This window comes from Salvelinus namaycush, chromosome 38 (assembly GCF_016432855.1).
Source record: "Salvelinus namaycush isolate Seneca chromosome 38, SaNama_1.0, whole genome shotgun sequence".
In the NCBI taxonomy this organism is placed as follows: domain Eukaryota; kingdom Metazoa; phylum Chordata; class Actinopteri; order Salmoniformes; family Salmonidae; genus Salvelinus; species Salvelinus namaycush.
The window spans coordinates 21,472,890-21,498,118 of NC_052344.1; the positions used below are offsets into that span (position 1 = coordinate 21,472,890).

The 25,229-nt window shown below is 45.2% G+C and overlaps 1 protein-coding gene across 1 annotated transcript in view; it reads left to right on the forward strand.

Annotated features, from left to right (window-relative positions):
- LOC120031924 (lysine-specific demethylase RSBN1L-like) overlaps positions 1–19,254 on the forward strand; it is a 111,481-nt gene extending 92,227 nt beyond the window's left edge. The window contains exons 4-8 of the mRNA XM_038977782.1: positions 1,446–1,583; positions 1,932–2,074; positions 11,155–11,322; positions 11,513–11,621; positions 17,388–19,254. Of these exons, the coding sequence (XP_038833710.1) occupies positions 1,446–1,583; positions 1,932–2,074; positions 11,155–11,322; positions 11,513–11,621; positions 17,388–18,458 (1,629 nt within the window). The 3' untranslated portion in view covers positions 18,459–19,254. The remainder of the gene's footprint in view (positions 1–1,445; positions 1,584–1,931; positions 2,075–11,154; positions 11,323–11,512; positions 11,622–17,387) is intronic.
- The last annotated feature ends 5,975 nt before the right edge of the window (positions 19,255–25,229 follow it).

Sequence of the window (25,229 nt, forward strand, 5' to 3'; positions counted from 1 at the left end):
TACCAGCTCTGTCTCTCAGAACAGGAATAGCTACAGCTGTACTGTGTAAAACAGGTTAGCTAGCACTACCAGCTCTGTCTCTGTCTCTCAGAACAGGAATAACTACAGCTGTACTGTGTAAAACAGGTTAGCTAGTACTACCAGCTCTGTCTCTGTCTCTCAGAACAGGAATAGCTACAGCTGTACTGTGTAAAACAGGTTAGCTAGCACTACCAGCTCTGTCTATCAGAACAGGAATAACTACAGCTGTACTGTGTAAAACAGGTTAGCTAGCACTACCAGCTCTTTGAATGGCTGCTGTCTGTCTCTGTGTCTCAGAATAGGAATAGCTAGAGCTGTCGGATCTAGAAGCACAAGCATTTCGCTACACTCGGAATAACATCTGCTAACCATGTGTTTGTGACCAATAAAATGTTATCTGAATGGGAACTACTCTGACGTTATTGCACTAGCAGGTCATGTGCTGTTGTGGAATCTCATTCTCCTGACTGTCTCCCTGTCCTGACAGTCAGCCCCTCACTGGGTCTATTGTGACTGTCGCCCTCTGTCCTGACAGTCATCCTCTCACTGGGTCTATTGTGACTGTCGCCCTCTGTCCTGACAGTCATCCTCTCACTGGGTCTATTGTGACTGTCGCCCTCTGTCCTGACAGTCAGCCCCTCACTGGGTCTATTGTGACTGTCGCCCTCTGTCCTGACAGTCATCCTCTCACTGGGTCTATTGTGACTGTCGCCCTCTGTCCTGACAGTCATCCTCTCACTGGGTCTATTGTGACTGTCGCCCTCTGTCCTGACAGTCATCCTCTCACTGGGTCTATTGTGACTGTCGCCCTCTGTCCTGACAGTCATCCTCTCACGGGGTCTATTGTGACTGTCGCCCTCTGTCCTGACAGTCATCCTCTCACTGGGTCTATTGTGACTGTCACCCTCTGTCCTGACAGTCAGCCCCTCACTGGGTCTATTGTGACTGTCACCCTCTGTCCTGACAGTCAGCCCCTCACTGGGTCTATTGTGACTGTCTTCCTCTGTCCTAACAGTCAGCCCCTCACCGGGTCTATTGTGACTGTCTCTGTCCTGACAGTCAGCCCCTCACTGGGTCTACTCGTAATGGTGTAGAATCAGAACGAGGGGAAGGAGAGGCTGTTGAAGAGGAGAGCTGCAGTATTACGTGGCTCCAGTGGGGGGGTTACCAGCAGCAGGCAGTCTGTAATCTCTCCCCTCCAGTACCAGAGCAATGTCTGATCTCCCAGTATCATTACTGTACAGCATCAGCTGGTCTTACTGACTGGTCTTACTGACTGGTCTTACTGACTGGTCTTTCTGACTGGTCTTTCTGACTGGTCTTTCTGACTGGTCTTTCTGACTGGTCTTTCTGACTGGTCTTTCTGACTGGTCTTATTGACTGGTCTTTCTGACTGTTCTACTGTTCTCTACTATGTGTTCTAGGTAAAGAGAACGTACAGCCACGGGACGTACCGGGCAGGTGCCATGCGTCAGATCAGTCTGGTGGGGGCAGTGGACGAGGAGGTGGGGGATTACTTCCCAGAGTTCATCTCTATGCTGGAGGAGTCGCCCTTCCTAGAGGTGAGTAGCCCTGACACAGAATAATGATATAGATCCATAATTTATAGATAACATTCATCTATAGGTAATACGTTGGATTTAGTCATTTTCGCTAGGTTTCAAAATACTTTGGTTCAGGCCACATTGTTTAGGGAGAATTAAATTTATTTAATCTATAAACAAAGGAAAGTTGCCCTCTAGTGGTTGAAAAGGGTAATTATGGTTTTTCAACAACAACAAAAAAGCATTGGTTTTGATGGATGTCTGAAAAATTGTATTTCCTCTTTCCTGTTCCAGTTTGTTTTCTCACACCCCTCTATCATTCTATTCCTCCCTTATTGTAACTCTGGCGTACGCTTCTCCCTGCAGCGGACGTTACCGTGGGGTACGTTCTCCAGTCTGAAGCTGAAGAGTCCAACAGAGAGTGACGACGGGCCCATCATGTGGGTACGACCTGGGGAACAGATGATCCCTGTTGCTGACATACCAAAGTCTCCCTACATAAGGAGAAGGTGAGGGCTCACTGTGTTCACAGGTAGTAGGTCCTACTTTCACACGGAGATGCAAATGTCTGTTTTTAAAGGATCCTACTTCAAGAGGAACTACTCGGGGTCTTAAGTGGGTACACACACGTTATGTTCTGTTATCCTCATGGGGACCTAAAATGTATTTCCATTCAACATCCTATTTTCCCTAACCAGTAATCCAACCCTAATTGTAACCCTAACCCCTAAATTTAAAATAGCCTTTTAAAAATATATATTTCACCTTTTATTTAACCAGGTAGGCCAGTTGAGAACAAGTTCTCATTTACAACTGCGACCTGGACAAGATAAAGCAAAGCAGTGTGACAAAAACAACACAGTTACACATGGACTAAACAAACGTACAGTCAATAACACAATAGAAAAATTCTATGTACAGTGTGTGCAAATGTAGAAGAGTAGGGAGGTAAGACAATATAGGCCATAGTGGCGAAATAATTACAATTTAACATTAACACTGGAGTGATAGATGCGCAGATGATGATGTGCAAGTAGAGATACTGGGGTGCAAAAGAGCAAAAATAAATAACAATATGGGGATGAGGTAGTTGGTTGAGCTAATTACAGATGGGCTGTGTACAGGTGCAGTGATCGGCAAGCTGCTCAGATAGCTGATGTTTAAAGTTAGTCAGGGAAATGTAAGTCTCCAACTTCAGTGATTTTTGCAATTCGTTCCAGTCATTGGCAGCAGAGAACTGGAAGGAAAGGCGGCCAAAGCAAGTGTTGGCTTTGTGAGTGACCAGTGAAATATACCTGCTGGAGCGCGTGCTACGGGTGGGTGTTGCTTTGGTGACCAGTGAGCTGAGATAATGCAGGGCTTTACCTAGCAAAGACTTATAGATGACCTGGAGCCAGTGAGTTTGGCGACGAATGTGAAGCGAGGGCCAGCCAACTATAGCATACAGGTCGCAGTGATGTGTAGTATATGGGACTTTGGTGACAAAATAGATGGCACTGTGAGAGACTACATCCAATTTGCTGAGTAGAGTGTTGGAGGCTATTTTGTAAATGACATCGCCTAAGTCAAGGATCGGTAGGATAGTCAGTTTTACGAGGGTATGTTTAGCAGCATGAGTGAAGGAGGCTTATTGCGAAATAGGAAGCAGATTCTAGATTTAATTTGGGATTGGAGATGCTTAATGTGAGTCTGGAAGGAGAGTTTACAGTCTAACCAGACACCTAGGTATTTGTAGTTGTCCACATATTCTAAGTCAGAACCGTCCAGAGTAGTGATGCTAGACGGGCGAGCGGGTGTGGGCAGCGATCGGTTGAAGAGCATGCATTTAGTTTCACTTGCATTTAAGAGCAGTTGGAGGCCACGGAAGGAGTGTTGTATGGCATTGAAGCTCGTCTGGAGGTTTGTTAACAACACAGTGTCCAAAGAAGGGCCAGATGTATACACAATGGTGTCATCTGCGTAGAGGTGGATCAGAGAATCACCAGCAGCAAGAGCGATATCATTGATATATACAGAGAAAAAAGTCGGTCCGAGAATTGAACCCTTTTTCCTCATGGGGACGTGGGAAATGTCCCCACCAGGGAGAATTTTCCTTGTTTTGTAGGTCCCCCCACAAGGATAGAAGAACCAACCAACACACAGCCCCTGGATGTCCCCTAAGCAGTGTGAGATTGCGCGGGGCTAAGAAGGGATTTCATCTCGATACTGAATGTGTTGATATTGGCTTCATTTTAAAGGTCTGTTCTTCTTCAAAGAGAAGCTGATTTTCCACACTACACATGTGCAGAATGTACTGTCCAGCGATTGGCTATTTCTTTTCATCCTCCTCTCTCTTTTTCCTTCTTAATGTCCTGACTGTAATGTTGCTTTCCATAAACATGAGGTCTGCGTCACAAATCACACCCTATTCTCTATATAGTGCACTACTTTTAACCAGGCCAGGGCCCTGTAGGGCACTATAGAGAATTGGGTGTCATTTGGGACGCAGAAGAAAGGAGTCTTGCTATTTTCTGCTCTGAACCGCTCAGCTTCTCAGGATGAGGCGATTAGCTCATCTCTGAACCTCTCGGCTTCTCAGGATGAGGCGATTAGCTCATCTCTGAACCTCTCGGCTTCTCAGGATGAAGCCATTAGCTCATCTCTGAACCGCTCGGCTTCTCAGGATGAGGCCATTAGCTCATCTCTGAACCGCTCAGCTTCTCAGGATGAGGCCATTAGCTCATCTCTGAACCGCTCAGCTTCTCAGGATGAGGCCATTAGCTCATCTCTGAACCGCTCAGCTTCTCAGGATGAGGCCATTAGCTCATCTCTGAAGCTCTCGGCTTCTCAGGATGAGGCGATTAGCTCATCTCTGAAGCTCTCGGCTTCTCAGGATGAGGCGATTAGCTCATCTCTGAAGCTCTCGGCTTCTCAGGATGAGGCGATTAGCTCATCTCTGAAGCTCTCGGCTTCTCAGGATGAGGCGATTAGCTCATCTCTGAAGCTCTCGGCTTCTCAGGATGAGGCGATTAGCTCATCTCTGAAGCTCTCGGCTTCTCAGGATGAGGCCATTAGCTCATCTCTGAAGCTCTCGGCTTCTCAGGATGAGGCCATTAGCTCATCTCTGAAGCTCTCGGCTTCTCAGGATGAGGCCATTAGCTCATCTCTGAAGCTCTCGGCTTCTCAGGATGAGGCCATTAGCTCATCTCTGAAGCTCTCGGCTTCTCAGGATGAGGCCATTAGCTCATCTCTGAAGCTCTCGGCTTCTCAGGATGAGGCCATTAGCTCATCTCTGAAGCTCTCGGCTTCTCAGGATGAGGCCATTAGCTCATCTCTGAAGCTCTCGGCTTCTCAGGATGAGGCCATTAGCTCATCTCTGAAGCTCTCGGCTTCTCAGGATGAGGCCATTAGCTCATCTCTGAAGCTCTCGGCTTCTCAGGATGAGGCCATTAGCTCATCTCTGAAGCTGTCGGCTTCTCAGGATGAGGCCATTAGCTCATCTCTGAAGCTGTCGGCTTCTCAGGATGAGGCCATTAGCTCATCTCTGAAGCTCTCGGCTTCTCAGGATGAGGCCATTAGCTCATCTCTGAAGCTCTCGGCTTCTCAGGATGAGGCCATTAGCTCATCTCTGAAGCTCTCGTCTTCTCAGGATGAGGCCATTAGCTCATCTCTGAACCGCTCGGCTTCTCAGGATGAGGCCATTAGCTCATCTCTGAACCGCTCGGCTTCTCAGGATGAGGCGATTAGCTCATCTCTGAAGCTCTCGGCTTCTCAGGATGAGGCCATTAGCTCATCTCTGAAGCTCTCGGCTTCTCAGGATGAGGCGATTAGCTCATCTCTGAACCTCTCGGCTTCTCAGGATGAGGCCATTAGCTCATCTCTGAACCTCTCGGCTTCTCAGGATGAGGCCATTAGCTCATCTCTGAACCTCTCGGCTTCTCAGGATGAGGCCATTAGCTCATCTCTGTGCTTAGTTTATCATCATGATGTCATTGTAGGCTACCGCCATAGCAAATAAATTCTGCTTAAAAAGAGGAGAGGGAGACGAAAAGAGGGTTACCCGTTAGTCAGAGCCCGTTAGTCGGAGCCCGTTAGTCAGAGCCCGCGCACCCGTTAGTCAGAGCCCGTTAGTCAGAGCCCGTTAGTCGGAGCCCGTTACCCGTTAGTCGGAGCCCGCACACCCGTTAGTCGGAGGCCGTTAGTCTATTTGGGATACAGGCTAAACTATTTATTTATTATTCTAAATATTTTATAGGAGCTGTCTTTTTGGGGGGTATTTCTTTCCTTGTCTTTATTCACACACAGTAAAAACAATCTATCGTAGTCCCGTAATACCAATGACAGCTGTTCCAGATAACAATCCTACAATAGGGAAATGGGAGCTAAAGGTTCATGACTGTACTACAGACTACCTGCCAGAACACCCCGTCCTCTTCACTGTTGCCTAGGGTGGGCTTTACGAGACTACAGGCTGTCAGGAACACATGTCGGACCTGATGGCTGGATCTCTCACACACACACACACACACACACACACACACACACACACACACACACACACACACTGTGTTTTGGCTGCTGGAGGAGCAGAAGGATAAGGGAGACCCATAGGTAATACATCTTATCCGCCACCCTATACTCCCCTTTACACACACACACACACACACACACACACACATCCTGTAAAATGGATGATTTATTTATTAGTTGAGTCTTCATGCTCAGGGAATCCTCAGGGATCTTTAATAGGATGCAGTAACACATGGTGTATGGATCATACTGTACACAGACATGGGAACTGTGAAAGACATAGGAGACAGACATGGTGTATGGATCATACTGTACACAGACATGGGAACTGTGAAAGACATAGGAGACAGACATGGTGTATAGATCATACTGTACACAGGCATGGGAACTGTGAAAGACATAGGAGACAGACATGGTGTATGGATCATACTGTACACAGGCATGGGAACCAGGAAGATAGATGAGTGTTTATAGCCACTTGACCAAATAGTGGAAAAATAACACTTCACTTTCTGACCCAAAACAGCCACAGCAGATTTCTGTGAGTAAATGACTGAGTTTTCACTCTGTCTGCTTTCTCAGTTTCCGCCCTCACCTTGCCATGTAATAAGTCTCACCAAGTTGACTTGGTCACCTTCACTAGTACCTCGCTGTCTGTCCTCATTGATACTGTGTTATAGTGACTAGTACCTCGCTGTCTGTCCTCATAGATACTGTAGTACAGTGACTAGTACCTCGCTGTCTGTCCTCATAGATACTGTAGTACAGTGACTAGTACCTCGCTGTCTGTCCTCATTGATACTGTAGTATAGTGACTAGTACCTCGCTGTCTGTCCTCATAGATACTGTGGTATAGTGACTAGTACCTCGCTGTCTGTCCTCATAGATACTGTGGTATAGTGACTAGTACCTCGCTGTCTGTCCTCATTGATACTGTGTTATAGTGACTAGTACCTCGCTGTCTGTCCTCATTGATACTGTGGTATAGTGACTAGTACCTCGCTGTCTGTCCTCATTGATACTGTGTTATAGTGACTAGTACCTCGCTGTCTGTCCTCATTGATACTGTAGTATAGTGACTAGTACCTCGCTGTCTGTCCTCATAGATACTGTGGTACAGTGACTAGTACCTCGCTGTCTGTCCTCATAGATACTGTAGTACAGTGACTAGTACCTCGCTGTCTGTCCTCATTGATACTGTGGTATAGTGACTAGTACCTCGCTGTCTGTCCTCATTGATACTGTGTTATAGTGACTAGTACCTCGCTGTCTGTCCTCATAGATACTGTGTTATAGTGACTAGTACCTCGCTGTCTGTCCTCATTGATACTGTAGTATAGTGACTAGTACCTCGCTGTCTGTCCTCATTGATACTGTGGTATAGTGACTAGTACCTCGCTGTCTGTCCTCATTGATACTGTGTTATAGTGACTAGTACCTCGCTGTCTGTCCTCATTGATACTGTGTTATAGTGACTAGTACCTCGCTGTCTGTCCTCATAGATACTGTGTTATAGTGACTAGTACCTCGCTGTCTGTCCTCATTGATACTGTAGTATAGTGACTAGTACCTCGCTGTCTGTCCTCATAGATACTGTAGTATAGTGACTAGTACCTCGCTGTCTGTCCTCATTGATACTGTAGTATAGTGACTAGTACCTCGCTGTCTGTCCTCATTGATACTGTAGTATAGTGACTAGTACCTCGCTGTCTGTCCTCATAGATACTGTAGTACAGTGACTAGTACCTCGCTGTCTGTCCTCATAGATACTGTAGTATAGTGACTAGTACCTCGCTGTCTGTCCTCATAGATACTGTAGTATAGTGACTAGTACCTCGCTGTCTGTCCTCATTGATACTGTAGTACAGTGACTAGTACCTCGCTGTCTGTCCTCATTGATACTGTAGTATAGTGACTAGTACCTCGCTGTCTGTCCTCATAGATACTGTGGTATAGTGACTAGTACCTCGCTGTCTGTCCTCATTGATACTGTGTTATAGTGACTAGTACCTCGCTGTCTGTCCTCATAGATACTGTGTTATAGTGACTAGTACCTCGCTGTCTGTCCTCATAGATACTGTGTTATAGTGACTAGTACCTCGCTGTCTGTCCTCATTGATACTGTGGTATAGTGACTAGTACCTCGCTGTCTGTCCTCATAGATACTGTGTTATAGTGACTAGTACCTCGCTGTCTGTCCTCATTGATACTGTGTTATAGTGACTAGTACCTCGCTGTCTGTCCTCATTGATACTGTGGTATAGTGACTAGTACCTCGCTGTCTGTCCTCATTGATACTGTGTTATAGTGACTAGTACCTCGCTGTCTGTCCTCATAGATACTGTAGTACAGTGACTAGTACCTCGCTGTCTGTCCTCATAGATACTGTGTTATAGTGACTAGTACCTCGCTGTCTGTCCTCATAGATACTGTGTTATAGTGACTAGTACCTCGCTGTCTGTCCTCATTGATACTGTAGTATAGTGACTAGTACCTCGCTGTCTGTCCTCATAGATACTGTAGTACAGTGACTAGTACCTCGCTGTCTGTCCTCATAGATACTGTAGTACAGTGACTAGTACCTCGCTGTCTGTCCTCATAGATACTGTGGTATAGTGACTAGTACCTCGCTGTCTGTCCTCATAGATACTGTAGTATAGTGACTAGTACCTCGCTGTCTGTCCTCATAGATACTGTAGTACAGTGACTAGTACCTCGCTGTCTGTCCTCATAGATACTGTGGTATAGTGACTAGTACCTCGCTGTCTGTCCTCATAGATACTGTAGTATAGTGACTAGTACCTCGCTGTCTGTCCTCATAGATACTGTAGTACAGTGACTAGTACCTCGCTGTCTGTCCTCATAGATACTGTAGTATAGTGACTAGTACCTCGCTGTCTGTCCTCATTGATACTGTGGTATAGTGACTAGTACCTCGCTGTCTGTCCTCATTGATACTGTAGTATAGTGACTAGTACCTCGCTGTCTGTCCTCATTGATACTGTGTTATAGTGACTAGTACCTCGCTGTCTGTCCTCATTGATTGATACTGTGTTATAGTGACTAGTACCTCGCTGTCTGTCCTCATTGATACTGTGGTATAGTGACTAGTACCTCGCTGTCTGTCCTCATTGATACTGTAGTATAGTGACTAGTACCTCGCTGTCTGTCCTCATTGATACTGTAGTACAGTGACTAGTACCTCACTGTCTGTCCTCATTGATACTGTAGTACAGTGACTAGTACCTCGCTGTCTGTCCTCATTGATACTGTAGTATAGTGACTAGTACCTCGCTGTCTGTCCTCATAGATACTGTAGTACAGTGACTAGTACCTCGCTGTCTGTCCTCATTGATACTGTAGTACAGTGACTAGTACCTCGCTGTCTGTCCTCATTGATACTGTAGTACAGTGACTAGTACCTCGCTGTCTGTCCTCATAGATACTGTGTTATAGTGACTAGTACCTCGCTGTCTGTCCTCATTGATACTGTGTTATAGTGACTAGTACCTCGCTGTCTGTCCTCATAGATACTATAGTATAGTGACTACTCTCTCTCCTGACTCGAACAGTATGACCAAATAGCCGTGGCCAATCGCTTCAGACACAGGAGCCCAAAAATGCTGGGCTCCCTCTCTCCCCCCCTGCCTCTTCCTCCTTCCCTCTCTCTCTCCTTCTCCCTCTCTCCCTCCCTCTCCCTCCCTCTCTCCTTCCCCCTCTTCCTCCCTCTCCCCAGAGTGCTGTCTGTTTCTTCTGTTGAAACCTTTTCTCTGGGTCTCAGCTTTACATGTATTACTTCATCCAGGCAGAAGTCCTGTCCTACTTCTGAATACTAAACAGCGCTCGGGTACATCACAAATGGCACACTAACCCCTATATAGTGCACTACTGTAGGGCACTATATAGGGAAGAGGGTGTGATTTGTGACGCAGGCACTATCTCCTCGTTGGTTGTTTCACCCCGTGATGTTCTCTCTGAGCACCAAGTGTTTGTAGTGTAATGCATGTTAAATGTGAGGATGTACTCACACTGCCTTTACACTGGCAGTGTTACTCCTCTCTCTGACTAAACCTCTTTCAAATGAATCCATTTCTGGTGGTTGAGAAAAATCCATGTTTTTTTAGGAATCTCAATTCAGATGCTTCTGCAGCAGAGTGTGTTGTGTCGCAACGTCAACCCAGTTCAGTATTTCCATTCTGTGACTTTGTGGTGAACCAATAAAACTCATTTTTATTACTTTGAATCAATTCCCTTCAGTCTGACTGGAGTTGAGGATAAATGTCTCGCGGTAGGGCAGCGCATGAGCGACTCGCGGTAGGATCGGGGATGAGTGTAGGACATTGCGGTATATTCCTAGTCCTGGAGAGCGTGTGGGCTTCAGAGGAGGCTGGTGGGAGGAGCAATAGGACGGCAGGCTCATTGTAATGTCTGGAATGGAATCAGTGGAATGGTATCAAACACATCCAACACATGGAAACAACGTTTGACTCCGTTCCATTGATTCCATTCCATGTGTTGAATCAGGTGTTATTGTGCTAGACTGGGGAGAAACCCCTTCACACCTAGCTCTCCAGAACCAGACCGCTTACTTCCGGCTCGCCGGTGGTCTCTGGAACCAGACGGCTTACTTCCGGCTCGCTGGTGGTCTCTGGAACCAGACGGCTTACTTCCGGCTCGCCGGTGGTCTCTGGAACCAGACGGCTTACTTCCGGCTCGCCGGTGGTCTCTGGAACCAGACGGCTTACTTCCGGCTCGCCGGTGGTCTCTGGAACCAGACGGCGTACTTCCGGCTCGCCGGTGGTCTCTGGAACCAGACGGCGTACTTCCGGCTCGCCGGTGGTCTCTGGAACCAGACAGTTTACCTCCAAAATATTTGAATGTAGTTGCCAATAGGTGTACTAAGCTACAAGGTCAGGGATATCCTAGACCAGCTCTCCAGAGTCAGGATGTTGGATCAGGAACAACATGGCTTTATGACAGATAAAAATAATCTATCATTTGATGATTGATTGATTATTTTGGTCTTATTATGGCCGCCTGCTATATAAATTTGTGTTAATCTCAATGTCCTCTCCTCCAGGTCAACCAATGAGATCAAGAACCTGCAGTACCTACCTCGGGCCAGCGAGCCTCGTGAGATGCTGTTTGATGACCGGACGCGTGCCCACGCTGACCACATAGGACAGGGCTTCGAGAGGCAGACCACCGCCGCTGTAGGGGTGCTCAAGGCCGTGCGCTGTGGAGAGAGGTGGGTGGTTTTAACACCCGGATATATGATAATGTATTGTCTTTAGATAAGTTGCTTGGTATAAATTACTTTCAACTGTAGGCCTATTGAGGCTGTATTTAGTATCCAACAATCGTCCAACTAATCAGTTACAAGACCGCTGCATAATCTGATTGGAAAAACATGGTTATAATCTCCCTTGTCTCTGTAGTGCGGAGCCCCCTCGCGTTACCAAAGACGTGATCTGTTTCCATGCTGGAGACTTCCCTAACGTAGTCCAGAGGTTACAACTGGACCTTCACGAACCGCCTCTGTCCCAGGTGAGCTGCACCTGTCTTCTACCTTGTTTCTATTAGTTAAAATGGCGGTGGAGACGATGGCTGCTGTTTCATGGGCTCTTAACCAACTGTGCTATTTTGGTAGGTTTTTCCCCCCGCATTTTTTGTAATGTTTTGTACATAATGTGGCTGCTACCGTCTCTTGTGACTGAAAGCTTCTGGAAAACAGAACAGCGATTACTCACTTCGAACTGGATGAAAAACATTTCTTTAATGAGTCTGCTGCCTGGTGGAGATTAGAGGTCGACCGATTATGATTTTTCAACACCGATACCGATTATTGGAGGACCAAAAAAGCCGATACCAATTAATCGGCCAATTTTTTTTTTTTATAAATATATATGTATATATTTGTAATAATGACAATTACAACAATACTGAATGAACACTTTTATTTTAACTTAATATAATACTTCAATAAAATCAATTTAGTCTCAAATAAATGAAACATGTTCAATTTGGTTTAAATAATGCAAACACAAAGTGTTGGAGAAGAAAGTAAAAGTGCAATATTTGCCATGTAAAAAAGCTAACGTTTAAGTTCCTTGCTCAGAACATGAGAACATATGAAAGCTGGTGGTTCCTTTTAACACGAGTCTTCAATATTCCCAGGTAAGAAGTTTTAGGTTGTAGTTATTTTAGGACTATTTCTCTTTATACCATTTGTATTTCATAGACCTTTGACTATTGGATGTTCTTATAGGCACTATAGTATTGCCAGCCTAATCTCGGGAGTTGGTAGGCTTGAAGTCATAAACAGCGCAATGCTTGAAGTACAGCGAAGAGCTTCTGGCAAACGCACGAAAGTGCTGTTTGAATGAATGCGTACGAGCCTGCTGCTGCCTACCACCACTCAGTCAGACTAATCTATCAAATATCAAATCATAGACTTAATTATAATATAATAACACACAGAAATACGAGCCTTAGTTTCCGGATTTGACCATATTAATAAACTATCATTTCGAAAACAAAACGTTTATTCTTTCAGTGAAATACGGAACCGTTCCGTATTTTATCTAACGGGTGGCATACCTAAGTCTAAATATTGCTGTTACATTGCACAACCTTCAATGTTATGTCATAATTATGTACAATTCTGGCAAATTAATTACGGTGTTTGTTAGGAAGTAATGGTCTTCACACAGTTCGCAACAAGCCAGGCAGCCCAAACTGCTGCATATACCCTGACTCTGCTTGAAAGAGAAGTGACACAATTTCCCTAGTTAAAAGAAATTCATGTTAGCAGGCAATATTAACTAAATATGCAGGTTTAAAAATATATATTTGTGTATTGATTTTAGGCGTTGATGTTTATGGCTAGGTACACATTGGTGCAACGACAGTGCTTTTTTCGCGAATGCGCTTGTTACATCATCACCCGTTTGGCTTAGTAGGCTGTGATTCGATGATAAATTAACACGCACCGCATCGATTATATGCAATGCAGGACAAGCTAGATAAACTAGTAATATCAAAAACCATGTGTAGTTAACTAGTGATTATGTTAAGATTGATTGTTTTTTTATAAGATAAGTTTAATGCTAGCTAGCAACTTACCTTGGCTTCTTGCTGCACTTGCGTAACAGGTAGTCAGCCTGCCACGCAGTCTCCTCGTGGAGTCCAATGTAATCGGCCATGATCGGTGTCCAAAATGCCGATTACCGATTGTTATGAAAACTTGAAATCGGCCCTAATTAATCGGTCGACCTCTAGTGGAGATGCCTTGTGAGGATCCGCCTTTGCCATCCGTACTACTGGCCAACATACAATCGCTGGATAATAAATTGGATGAACTAAAAAGCACATATATCCTACCACCTGGACATTAAAAACTGTAATATCTTATGTTTCACTGAGTTGTGGCTGAACGGCGACATGAATAACATACAGCTGACGAGTTATACACTGCATCAGCAGGATAGAACAACAGCCTCTGGTAAGACAATGTATATTTGTAAACAATAGCTGGGGCATAATATCTAAGGAAGTCTTGAGGTTTTGCTTGCCTGAAGTAGAGTATCTCATGATAAGCTGTAGACCACACTATCTACCTAGAGAGTTTTATCTGTATTTTTCATAGCTGTCTACATACCACCACAGACCGATGCTGGCACTAAGACCGCACTCAATGAGCTGTATACCGCCATAAGCAAACAGGAAAACGCTCATCCAGAGGCGGCGCTCCTAGTGGCCGGGGACTTTAATGTTGGGAAACTTAAATCCGTTTTACCAAATTTCTATCAGCATGTTAAATGTGCAACTAGAGGGGAAAAAACTCTAGACCACCTTTACTCCACACACAGAGATGCGTACAAAGCTCTCCCTCGCCCTCCATTTGGCAAATCTGACCATAATTCTATCCTCCTGATTCCTGCTTACAAGCAAAAATGAAAGCAGGAAGCACCAGTGACTCGGTCAATAAAAAAGTGGTTAGATGAAGCAGATGCTAAGCTACAGGACTGTTTTGCTAGCACAGACTGGAATATGTTCCTGGATTCTTCCGGTGGCATTGAGGACACCACATCAGTCACTAGTTTCATTAATAAGTGCATCGATGACATCATCCCTACAGTGACTGTACGCACATACCCCAACCAGAAGACTCTAACCCGGAACCTTATAGGAAATCCCGCTATGCCCTCTGACGAACCATCAAACAGGCAAAGCGTCAATACAGGACTAAGATCGAATCGTACTACACCATCTCCGACTCTCGTTGGATGAGACAGGGCTTGCAAACTATTACAGACTACAAAGGGAAGCACAGCCGAGAGCTGCCCAGTGACACGAGCCTACCAGACGAGCTAAATTACTTCTATACTCGCTTCGAGGCAAGTAACACTGAAACATGCATGAGAGCATCAGCTGTTCCGGACGACTGTGTGATCACGCTTTCCGCAGCCGATGTGAGTAAGACCTTTTAAACAGATCAACATTCACAAGGCCGCAGGGCCAGACGGATTACCAGGACGTGTACTACGAGCGCTGACCAACTCAAGTGTCTTCACTGACATTTTCAACCTCTCCCTGACTGAGTCTGTAATACCTACATGTTTCAAGCAGACCACCATAGTCCCTGTGCCCAAGAACACTAAGGTAACCTGCCAAAATGATTACCAATCCGTAGGACTCACCAGAAACCATAGACCCACTCCAATTTGCGTACCGCCCCAACAGATCCACAGATGATGCAATCTCTATTGCACTCCACACTGCCCTTACCCACCTGGACAAAAGGAACACCTATGTGAGAATGCTATTCATTCTGCGTTCAACACCATAGTGCCCTCAAAGCTCATCACTAAGCTAAGGACCCCGGGACTAAACACCTACCTCTGCAACTGGATCCTGGACTTCCTGACAGACCGCCCCAAGGTGGTAAGGGTAGGTAACAACACATCCGTCATGCTGATCCTCAACATGGGGGCCCCTCAGGGGTGCGTGCTCAGTCCCCTCCTGTACTCCCTGTTCACTCATGGCTGCACGGGTCAGGCACGACTCCAACACCATCATTAAGTTTGCTGATGACACAACAGTGGTCCTGATCACCAACCATGAGACAGCACATGGGGAGGAGGTAAGAGACCTGGCCATGTGGTGCCAGGACAACAACCTCTCCCTCAACGTGATCAAGACTAAAGAGATGATTGTGGACTACAGGAAAAGGAGGATCGGGAGCATCCTGACTGGTTGCATCACTGCCTGGTATGGCAACTTCTCGGCCTCCGATCGCAAGGCATCACAGAGGGTAGTGCGTATGGCCCAGTACGTAACTGGGGCCAAGCTTCCTGCCATCCAGGACCTCTATACCAGGCGGTGTCAGAGGAAAGCCCTAAAAAATGTCAGACCCCGGCCACCCTAGTCATAGACTGTTCTCTCTGCCACTGCACGGCAAGCGGTACCGGAGCGCCAAGTCTAGGTCCAAGAGGCTTCTAAACAGCTTCTACCCCCAAGCCATAAGACTACTGAACATCTAATCAAATGGCTACCCAGACTACTTGCTTGCCCCCCTCCCCCCTCCTCTTTTACGCTGCTGCTGCTCTGTTATCTATGCACTTTAATAACTCTACCCTAATGTACATATTACCTCAATTTCCTCGACTAACCGGTGCCCCCGTAGATTAACTCTGTACCGGTACCCCCTGTATATTGCCTCGCTACTGTTATTTTACTTCTGCTCTTTCATTATTAGTTACTTGGTTAAGGGCTTGTAAGTAAGCATTTCACTGTAAGATCTACACCTGTTGTATTTGGCGCATGTGACATGACATTTGATTTGATATTGCATGAAACAAGTAGCTACCTTATCCACAGCCCTATGCACTGTAGTGCCACCCTCTGGCTATATGTTGTACTACACTGTGCTGTCTCCAACAGAGACCCTCCAGGAGGGTTCAAGGCTTGTCCTACATTAAAGTGATCCTCCAGGAGGGCTCGGGGCTTATCTTCTATTAAAGTGATCCTCCAGGACGGCTCGGGGCCTGTCGTTACATTAACCAGTTAAATGTAATCAAATGTAATCTACGTAATCCCCAAAAGTATTGATTTATCATGACAGGGCCAGAAACAATAGCTAGTAATGCTGCATACTCCAAGAAAGGTTCAAATCTCACCTTTATGGTAAAAAATAGTTATAAGTTGCTGAGGTGTCGTCACTTTTGATGACACATGTTCAAGTACACAGTACAAATATAACGTATTTCTTATTCAACAAAACTATGAAAAATATAAATGATTTCTAAATATAGTATAATCAAATGACTAAGATTTCACCTTCCTTATAACTGTGAAAAACATATTTGTATGTTTTAGTGTTGGAGAGAATGAGCATGTTTTCTCTCTTGATCAAACCTTCTGCCTCCATCCATGTGAACGTCTGAGCTCTACCTTGTCTTCCTGAACTCTCATCTCATATTAATATTGTCCGTCTATGACAAATGTTTTTTTTGTTTAAAATCTATGAATTATTTTAGATTACTGGCTATAAATCGACAACTACTATTTTCTGCTGCGCTACGATGTAAGGATTGCAGGCATATGTGGTGTTAGTGGCTGTGATGTAGGGTTCAGCCAGGAGTTGATGGACAGTCGGAAGAGTGAATGAAAGGTTAGGAGGGACATCCCAGCTTCAAATGGTGTCAGATTTCACACCCTGCTTCACACAGGCGTCTGTGAGAATCAGGGATACCGCTCAATGCAAGCCATTTCCATCTACGGTGTCCACAGAGCGATTTATAAGCGAAAATGTCAGTCGTAACTGGTACCAGAACCATGCAGGTCCCCAAAACAGGGGACTTGACATCTGAGAGGTTCTTAAAGAGACCCTCCAGGAGGGCTCAGGGCCTGTCCTCCATTAAAACGACCCTCCAGGAGGGCTCAGGGCCTGTCCTCCATTAAAACGACCCTCCAGGAGGGCTCAGGGCCTGTCCTCCATTAAAGAGACCCTCCAGGAGGGCTCAGGGCCTGTCCTCCATTAGTGTCTCTTAAGCTGCAGTTTTGTTTTAGTTAGGAGCAGCTGAGAGGTGATTTCACAGCATCCGTCTGCGTTTGCTTTACAAATGTTCAACCCAGAGCTGGATCCTTCAGCACTAGTGATTGAACTACTCCCCTGGCTTAGAACAATATGGGAACAGCTCAGTGGATTTTCTCCTCCAGTGTGTTTTGAGGTGGAAAAAGATACACATTTGAGAAAAGTCCCCAGTGTCTATGGTGAGTACACTGTCTAATTCTCTCCCTCTCCTTCAGTGTGTGCAGTGGGTGGACGATGCTAAGCTGAACCAGCTGAGACGCGAGGGGATCCGCTACGCCCGTATCCAGCTGTACGACAACGACATCTACTACATCCCTCGTAGTGTGGTCCATCAGTTCAAGACTGTCTCTGCTGTCTGCAGCCTGGCATGGCACATCCGCTTAAAACAATACCACCGAGAGCCTCCAGCCGAGGAGGAGAGGAAGGTGGACGTGTCGACGCTACGAGTCAAACAGGAGGAGTTTGGGGATGCCTTGATGGGAGGGACCACAGCTCCTCTCACGGACCCCAAACCCCCCAAAGACAGAGACACTGCAGACCCGGAGGTCAAAGTGGAATCTCAACCTGCGGATATAAGGCTGCCCAAGCCCTCGGTCACCTCACCCATCGCCCCCCTACCAGCTCCCATCACCCCCCTAACTCCCTCCAAATCATCTTTGCAGGACACCAAGCCCAAATCACATCACCATCATCCCCACTACTACCACCACCATCATCATCATCACTCAGAATCACATCAAACCACTACCACACACTCTTCCTTGTCTTCCTCACTCAAACCCTCCCCCACCTCCACCCCCCCATCCTCTCCCAAACCCAGTCCGTCATACTCTCGTACCCCCTCTCCCAAATCTAGCCCCACTTCTACACACTCTCCCTCCTTCAAACCCAGCCCGGCTTCCACTCGTACCCCCAGTCCCTCTCTCTCACGCAAACCCTGCCACACCCCTACCCACACCCCTATCCCTACCCACACCCTTACCCACACCCCTACCCATATCCCTACCCTTACCCACACCCCTATCCCCTTTTTGACGCCCTCCCCTGCGCCCCTTCTATCTTCTTCAAGCCTGGCCTCCAGCCACACAGAGAGCAGGACCCCTACGCCCCAGTTCCGGCCCCAACCCCAGCCCAGACCGGACAAAGCCAAGGACAAAGACACTTCTCTTTACCCAAAGGCCCCAGTCACCCCCCCGGAAACACGGCCTCCTGGCCCCCCACACCACTCCTCCCTCTCCTTTAAACACCACCTGCATGAGCAGCAGCAGAAAGACTGTTTCTACTGATCTTTGTACATAGTGTTTTTAAATGGCTCTTTGGGGTCCTGTTTTAATCCGATCTAAAGGAAGGAGAAGACAGAAATAAAACATGGTATCAACACGGTGTGTGATGTATTCTAAGGAACACGTAAAGCTCTGTTGGTCTGCATCCTAAATGGCGCCCTATTCCCTATATAGGGATCTACTTTGTGACCAGGGCCCATAGGAGAGATCTGTTCAAAAGTAGTGCACTATATAGGAAACAGGGTACCCTTTAGGATGCACCCTTGCTCTGTTCTGTTACCGAATGAATACATTGCAAATGTAACATTCCTCAGTGCCTGTCCATAACTGTGTAGCCTGGTCCCAGATCAGTTTGTATTGTCTTGTCTCATTGTTGACCGTAGTTGGAGTTGGCTTGGCAAGAACGCATAAACTGATCTGGGACTCAGGCTAATATCTGTGAACTGTCAAAGCACTTAGGGCCAGAAACACTGGTACTCTGCAGGTCTGACAAACATACAGGTCCTTAAATAATATATTTTAGTTTTAGGTTATAGATCGATTATTATTAGAGCTGACATTAACATATATATATTTTTTGTAAGATGATGAGAGACATTATTTTAAAGGATTACTCCAGGCTGTTTTTTGTTCCCCCTCAGAGGCTTATTTATATCAAGGAAGCTTTTAGTTTTCATAATTTTTGTTTGATTTTAATTGTCAGCACTGTAGTGTAAATAACTTTTTGTAAGGAGAACAACTTGTAGTGTGATTTCTACATAAATATGGACCTCTTAATAAAGGGTAACGTTATGAGTGATGTTGTTTGATCATGGGGCTACAGTGGACACCAGATGGACCTCTTAAACCTCTACGGGATCGGTGTCCCTATACCGGGATGGTTGAACTAACCTGCACTAATGTGATTAGCATGACAAGAATTTCCCGGGACATAGACATGTCTTATATGGGACAGAAAGATTACATTTTTGTTAATCTAACTGCACTGTCCAATTTACAGTAGCTTTTACAGTGAAAAAGTACCATGCAATTGTTTGAGGAGAACAACAACAAAACACTTATCATGGCAACTGGTTTGATACATTCACCTCTGACGGTATATATAATTGACTTCCATTCAGTAATCTGGCTCTGATTTGTCATCCTGAGGGTTCCAGAGATAAAATGTAGCATCATTTAAAAAAAACTATTTTTAGGTTAGAATGTAGAAACTAGGTTCTACAGTTTGTCCCCGCTGCTGTCTCTGGCTACACACCCACCCCGTCCACCCATCTAGATGTGTGAAAGTTAGTGTATAAGCTAATGATCCATCATGTATGACATTCCTGGGAGTGTGTAAACTTTATATTTTGTATTACCATATAATTATTGTATGTTCTCTATAGTTATGTACTTAAATGTATCAATTGACCAATTTGGCACATTTGGGCAGACTTGATACAAAATATTGTCCAGTATTGCAATGCTTCACTGGATCAATCTGATACTTTGCACACACTGCTGCCATCTAGTGGCCAACATCTAAATTGCAATATATGATGGCCTTTCTCTTGCATTTCAAAGATGATGAAACAAAGAAAACATTTTTTTCTTTGTATTATCTTTTACCAGATCTGTGTTATTCTCCTACATTAATTTCACATTTCCACAAACTTCAGTGTTTCAAATGGTACCAAGAAACCTTGATTCAGGTCCTGAGCTACAGGCAGTTAGATTTGGGTCATTTTAGGTGAAAATTGAAAAAAAGGGTCCGATCCTTAAAATAAAGGTTTATGTTATGAGTGATGTTTGATCATGGGGCTCCAATGGGCAACAGACATACAGTAGATCAATGGTTCATATCTGATATCATGGCCTTTTTAGGTTTTAACTTATTAAACTGATAAGACCATCCCTCTTATATTTTGCAATAGAGACGTGTTGGGCTCAGTCAAGAAGTGTGTATATTTGGGATTCAACTTGCCGCTCATCAGAAACAGGCGATTTCTTTCTGCACAACAGTCTCCAATAAGATGAATGTCTGCGTGGAGACAGTACAGTGTGTGATCTGCAGAAGCATGGATCCACTAGAGCAGGATTACCTTTCTGGCCTCTGCTACTTCTGTCTGTGTGTGTTATGCAAGCCGCCCACACACTGCACTCAGCGGTGATGAGCTCAGCAGTTCTGGTATGTGAGATTATAGCCGTGGCGCGCTGGGAAATGAACACAAACACACAGGAGAGCTGCTGATCAGGATGTGCAGTAGCAGTACAAGCCCAACAGAGACCTCGCTAGAAGCTATGACAGACAGTACAAGCCCAACAGAGACCTCGCTAGAAGCTATGACAGACAGTACAAGCCCAACAGAGACCTCGCTAGAAGCCATGACAGACAGTACAAGCCCAACAGAGACCTCGCTAGAAGCCATGACAGACAGTACAAGCCCAACAGAGACCTCGCTAGAAGCCATGACAGACAGTACAAGCCCAACAGAGACCTCGCTAGAAGCCATGACAGACAGTACAAGCCCAACAGAGACCTCGCTAGAAGCTATGACAGACAGTACAAGCCCAACAGAGACCTCGCTAGAAGCTATGACAGACAGTACAAGCCCAACAGAGACCTCGCTAGAAGCTATGACAGACAGTACAAGCCCAACAGAGACCTCGCTAGAAGCTATGACAGACAGTACAAGCCCAACAGAGACCTCGCTAGAAGCTATGACAGACAGTACAAGCCCAACAGAGACCTCGCTAGAAGCTATGACAGACAGTACAAGCCCAACAGAGACCTCGCTAGAAGCTATGACAGACAGTACAAGCCCAACAGAGACCTCGCTAGAAGCTATGACAGACAGTACAAGCCCAACAGAGACCTCGCTAGAAGCTATGACAGACTGCCCTGGCCCCTACCACATGGTTTGAATGTCAGATAATAATCAGACTAGTGTGATGGGCGAGCCTCAAACTGTTGGTCCAGTCACAGGGTGTGTCCCAAACGGCACCCTGTTCTCTAGTGCACTACTGTTGACCAGAGCCCTATGGGGCTATCCAAAGAGGGTGTGGCATACAGAAGGACCTGAGGAGAGGGGTTGGGAGGCAGCCCAATGGGAGAGTGTAGCCGTGACAGACAGACCGGCGAGGAGGATGTTTATGCATGCTCTGTGTGTGTGAGAGGAAGAGGAAGATGTTTATGTATGCTCTGTGTGTGAGAGAGGAAGATGTTTATGTATGCTCTGTGTGTGAGAGAGGAATATGTTTATGTATGCTCTGTGTGTGTGAGAGAGGAAGATGTTTATGTATGCTCTGTGTGTGTGAGAGGAAGATGTTTATGTATGCTCTGTGTGTGTGTGAGGAAGATGTTTATGTATGCTCTGTGTGTGAGAGGAAGATGTTTATGCTCTGTGTGTGAGAGAGGAAGATGTTTATGCTCTGTGTGTGAGAGAGGAAGATGTTTATGTATGCTCTGTGTGAGAGAGAGGAAGATGTTTATGTATGCTCTGTGTGTGAGAGAGGAAGATGTTTATGTATGCTCTGTGTGAGAGAGAGGAAGATGTTTATGTATGCTCTGTGTGTGTGAGAGGAAGATGTTTGTATGCTCTGTGTGAGAGAGGAAGATGTTTATGTATGCTCTGTGTGAGAGAGGAAGATGTTTATGTATGCTCTGTGTGTGTGTGAGAGGAAGATGTTTATGTATGCTCTGTGTGTGTGAGGAAGATGTTTATGTATGCTCTGTGTGAGAGAGGAAGATGTTTATGTATGCTCTGTGTGTGTGAGGAAGATGTTTGTATGCTCTGTGTGTGTGTGTGAGAGGAAGATGTTTATGTATGCTCTGTGTGTGTGAGAGGAAGATGTTTATGTATGCTCTGTGTGTGTGAGAGGAAGATGTTTATGTATGCTCTGTGTGAGAGAGAGGAAGATGTTTATGTATGCTCTGTGTGAGAGAGGAAGATGTTTATGTATGCTCTGTGTGTGTGTGAGAGGAAGATGTTTACGTATGCTCTGTGTGTGTGAGGAAGATGTTTGTATGCTCTGTGTGTGTGTGTGAGAGGAAGATGTTTATGTATGCTCTGTGTGTGTGAGAGGAAGATGTTTATGTATGCTCTGTGTGTGTGTGAGGAAGATGTTTATGTATGCTCTGTGTGAGAGAGAGGAAGATGTTTATGTATGCTCTGTGTGAGAGAGGAAGATGTTTATGTATGCTCTGTGTGTGTGTGAGGAAGATGTTTACGTATGCTCTGTGTGTGTGAGGAAGATGTTTATGTATGCTCTGTGTGAGAGAGGAAGATGTTTATGTATGCTCTGTGTGTGAGGAAGATGTTTATGCATGCTCTGTGTGTGTGTGAGGAAGATGTTTATGTATGCTCTGTGTGTGTGAGAGGAAGATGTTTATGTATGCTCTGTGTGTGTGAGGAAGATGTTTATGTATGCTCTGTGTGTGTGTGAGGAAGATGTTTATGTATGCTCTGTGTGTGAGAGAGAGGAAGATGTTTATGCTCTGTGTGTGAGAGAGGAAGATGTTTATGTATGCTCTGTGTGTGTGTGAGGAAGATGTTTATGTATGCTCTGTGTGTGAGAGAGAGGAAGATGTTTATGCTCTGTGTGTGAGAGAGGAAGATGTTTATGTATGCTCTGTGTGAGAGAGAGGAAGATGTTTATGTATGCTCTGTGTGTGAGAGAGGAAGATGTTTATGTATGCTCTGTGTGAGAGAGAGGAAGATGTTTATGTATGCTCTGTGTGTGTGAGAGGAAGATGTTTATGTATGCTCTGTGTGACAGAGGAAGATGTTTATGTATGCTCTGTGTGTGTGTGAGAGGAAGATGTTTATGTATGCTCTGTGTGTGTGTGAGAGGAAGATGTTTATGTATGCTCTGTGTGTGTGTGAGAGGAAGATGTTTATGTATGCTCTGTGTGAGAGAGGAAGATGTTTGTATGCTCTGTGTGTGTGAGGAAGATGTTTATGTATGCTCTGTGTGTGTGAGAGGAAGATGTTTATGTATGCTCTGTGTGTGTGAGAGGAAGATGTTTATGTATGCTCTGTGTGTGAGAGAGGAAGATGTTTATGTATGCTCTGTGTGTGAGGAAGATGTTTATGTATGCTCTGTGTGTGAGGAAGATGTTTATGTATGCTCTGTGTGTGTGTGAGAGGAAGATGTTTATGTATGCTCTGTGTGTGTGTGAGAGGAAGATGTTTATGTATGCTCTGTGTGTGTGAGAGGAAGATGTGTATGTATGCTCTGTGTGTGAGAGGAAGATGTTTATGTATGCTCTGTGTGTGAGAGGAAGATGTTTATGTATGCTCTGTGTGTGAGAGAGGAAGATGTTTATGTATGCTCTGTGTGTGTGAGAGGAAGATGTTTATGTATGCTCTGTGTGTGAGAGAGGAAGATGTTTATGTATGCTCTGTGTGTGAGAGAGGAAGATGTTTATGTATGCTCTGTGTGTGTGTGAGGAAGATGTTTATGTATGCTCTGTGTGTGTGTGAGAGGAAGATGTTTATGTATGCTCTGTGTGTGTGTGAGAGGAAGATGTTTATGTATGCTCTGTGTGTGTGAGGAAGATGTTTATGTATGCTCTGTGTGTGTGTGAGAGGATGTTTATGTATGCTCTGTGTGTGTGTGAGAGGAAGATGTTTATGTATGCTCTGTGTGTGTGTGAGAGGAAGATGTTTATGTATGCTCTGTGTGTGAGAGGAAGATGTTTATGTATGCTCTGTGTGTGAGAGGAAGATGTTTATGTATGCTCTGTGTGTGTGAGAGGAAGATGTTTATGTATGCTCTGTGTGTGTGTGTGAGAGGAAGATGTTTATGTATGCTCTGTGTGTGTGTGAGGAAGATGTTTATGTATGCTCTGTGTGTGTGAGAGGAAGATGTTTATGTATGCTCTGTGTGTGTGAGAGGAAGATGTTTATGTATGCTCTGTGTGTGTGAGAGAGGAAGATGTTTATGTATGCTCTGTGTGTGAGAGAGGAAGATGTTTATGTATGCTCTGTGTGTGTGAGAGAGGAAGATGTTTATGTATGCTCTGTGTGTGTGAGAGAGGAAGTTTATGTATGCTCTGTGTGTGTGTGTGAGGAAGATGTTTATGTATGCTCTGTGTGTGTGTGAGAGAGGAAGATGTTTATGTATGCTCTGTGTGTGTGAGAGGAAGATGTTTATGTATGCTCTGTGTGTGAGAGAGGAAGATGTTTATGTATGCTCTGTGTGTGTGAGAGAGGAAGATGTTTATGTATGCTCTGTGTGTGTGAGGAAGATGTTTATGTATGCTCTGTGTGTGAGGAAGATGTTTGTATGCTCTGTGTGTGAGGAAGATGTTTATGTATGCTCTGTGTGTGTGAGAGGAAGATGTTTGTGCATGCTCTGTGTATGTGTGAATGTCAGGACAAATGTGTCATTTAAAAAAAGAAATGAAAAGGGCAGGCAGGGAGAACATATCTCCTTTCAGAGTGAGGGATTCAAATCCCCCCCAAATGCATCATGGTTGAGAGACATATTTTATGTTAGTAGTAGTACACATTTACTGAACTGAGAGTCCATGGAATGAGGCTGTTCAGTCTGTGGAAGCTGTAAAGTTCTATGATGCATCTTATACATCCTCAAACAGCCCAGTATTAGAACTGCCATAGATTATTGCACTGTCGAGGTTTGCATTGAACACAAGTAGGCCAACGTTAGTCTACCATGCTGCTACTGCCATCTATCCAATACGGCTGGTAGTACATGGAGACTTGCCTGCTCATCTACTCTGATGCTGGAGTCAACAGCTCAAGGCACCGTAAACAAAATCAGAGCATG